General features: G+C 40.4%; 1 protein-coding gene across 1 annotated transcript; it reads right to left on the reverse strand.

Moving 5' to 3' along the window:
- Positions 1-418: 418 nt before the first annotated feature.
- On the reverse strand, positions 419-1194 carry LOC143891338 (ubiquitin-like-specific protease 1A). The gene is made up of 3 exons (XM_077395931.1): positions 853-1194; positions 664-758; positions 419-584 (listed from the first exon to the last, which is right to left on the reverse strand). Exons 1-3 carry the CDS (start codon positions 976-978, stop codon positions 419-421), a joined length of 387 nt encoding a protein of 128 aa, XP_077252046.1. The 5' UTR covers positions 979-1194.
- Positions 1195-2042: the final 848 nt, after the last annotated feature.

Below are 2042 nucleotides of genomic sequence, written 5' to 3' on the forward strand. Positions count from 1 at the left end.
TGAAAATAAATTAAAACTACAGAAAATAACCACAATTCAATACAAATAAATCATATTTCTATCCAATACAAATATAAATTCCCCCAAAACTTTATGAAGAAATATTTGATAAATTTCAAAGTCCTTTACCATATTTCGCAATGAACCCAATGCCACAACGACCATCAGTTCACAGAACTTGATTTTTAATTACAAATACATAGTTGTCAGTATGCTGAGATACAAACAAACCCTCCCTCTGTGTCTCTACACCCTGCTTTCTGTCCTACACATATGCGCCCAACAATTACAAATAAATTTAGCCCACTTTACCCCATTTTGCTTACAAATAGACAGAAAACTTCACTGGAAAGACCATCAATGTCCACCATGTTTACAACATCCATCAGAACTTGAAGAGATGTTCTTCATTTTTCAGTCATATATCCCCCTTAAGGAAATCGCCACAGTCCCCAAACTCTCCGCGCAAGAATCTTTCGCACAGCTGCAGCCGAGAAGCGGGAATGTCAGACTTGCTGAAAGTAAATGGATCATTTGCATACAGATGGTCGATCGCTTTAAGCACGAACAAACCACAGTCGAACCTGCATAACAACGGTTGTATTGAGCGAATCAAAATCATAGCTTAGAAAAATAAACATTTAAATATACTAATATACTGACCCATTGGCCTGTTGTGGGAAATTTTCCATCTGCGCATATTGAAAGTGGTCTATATCACAGCCCCTTTCCTTTAAGTACTCCTTCAACAACGCAACCTGCAAGTGGTTAACATTGACAGGTTTAGGAAACATAAGTGTTATACGTATAGATTTATAAGTAGGAAAACATTAAAGATGCTAACCCACTTACGGTCAATCCTGCTCTTTCCTGGAACTCCATTCCTTTACAGGAATTGCATTCGTGGAAGATTTTGTTGACCATATCGACAATGAGGAGAACCCAATGGTTGTCTTCACATAATGGTAATAGTACCATTTTTACTGCTTCGAGGTGGTGGTTTATAAGTCTACTGTGCAGAGCGTCCTTCGCTGTCTTCCACTTTTCTACCCTCTGCTCCTCAGTGACTTCGGTCCCCACTGCAGTCAGAGTTCCCTATAAAAAAAAGGAATTCAATGGGATACTACAGATAAAATCTTATGTAAACCTCAATGTGGGATGATAGAAATTACACTTACATGTACCACCGATGGAACGAAGACAATTCCCCCCATTGTAGGATCTGTTAACCCATCACCGTTGGAGGACTGCACGTGCTTCCCATATATATCGACAATCTTCAAGGAAGAGAAGTAAATGTCAGATGTACATTATTACCTACAGTAATGTAGAAATTAATGATAAAAAATGACACTTACAGTGCCAGTCAGGTATTGTCTGACATTCCAAAGCTGTTGTAGGTCTTCAGCTATTAGGTGTACATCATCCGTTTCCATGAGGATATCACTGCAAAATTGTATTAAATTGTTAGTTAATAATTTTCAATTCTGATCAACTTAAATCATGGTATAATATAATTCACATCTACTTGCCTTTTTTCATGCTTTAGAAGTCTCTCTATCAGAGTTGTTCTCCTTCCCTTACGCATCTTCCCGTCATCCCCTTTCTTCTTGGGCGGTGGTTTAGGTATGTTGGGGTCCTCCCCCTGTTTCTTCCCTTCCTTCTGCCTCCTCTTTCGGGTCTTCCCTGAATAGTAGGGGCTTTTTCTGGCTCTCCCAGGTTTTCTACTCATTCCATCCATCTTCACACCCCTCACAATGCTCCCTAATTCGGAATCCACCATCTCATCCCTTAGACCACTCACTTTCATCTCAACTTCAGTAGATGGTGCCTCTTCCTTGGTCACCTCCATTTCGAACAATCGTTGTAAAGGGTTAAGGATCACCCCGTCTGTGGTGCCGAATATTTCTTCATGTGACTTGGGGTTCTGAGCTGATACATCTATTAGGGTGGCGGCTGCATCCATGTCACATCCAAGGTCAGCTAAATCCGTCCAATCCTCGCACAGCTGCGAAGATAATCGTGCACCTTGAGATGCATTT

Source organism: Tasmannia lanceolata, unplaced genomic scaffold, assembly GCF_043159265.1.
Source record: "Tasmannia lanceolata isolate RefF3 unplaced genomic scaffold, GAP_Taslan_0.1 ptg000013l, whole genome shotgun sequence".
In the NCBI taxonomy this organism is placed as follows: Eukaryota; Viridiplantae; Streptophyta; class Magnoliopsida; order Canellales; family Winteraceae; genus Tasmannia; species Tasmannia lanceolata.

Bases quoted from the DNA above. Each gene is read 5' to 3' on its own strand.
- LOC143891338 (XM_077395931.1), bottom strand. From the start codon at position 978: ATGGTACTATTACCATTATGTGAAGACAACCATTGGGTTCTCCTCATT. The intron at 759-852 runs GTAAGTGGGTTA...AACCACTTGCAG, and splicing joins AGGAAAGAGCAGGATTGACC to GTTGCGTTGTTGAAGGAGTA. The intron at 585-663 runs GTCAGTATATTA...GTTGTTATGCAG, and splicing joins TTCCCACAACAGGCCAATGG to GTTCGACTGTGGTTTGTTCG.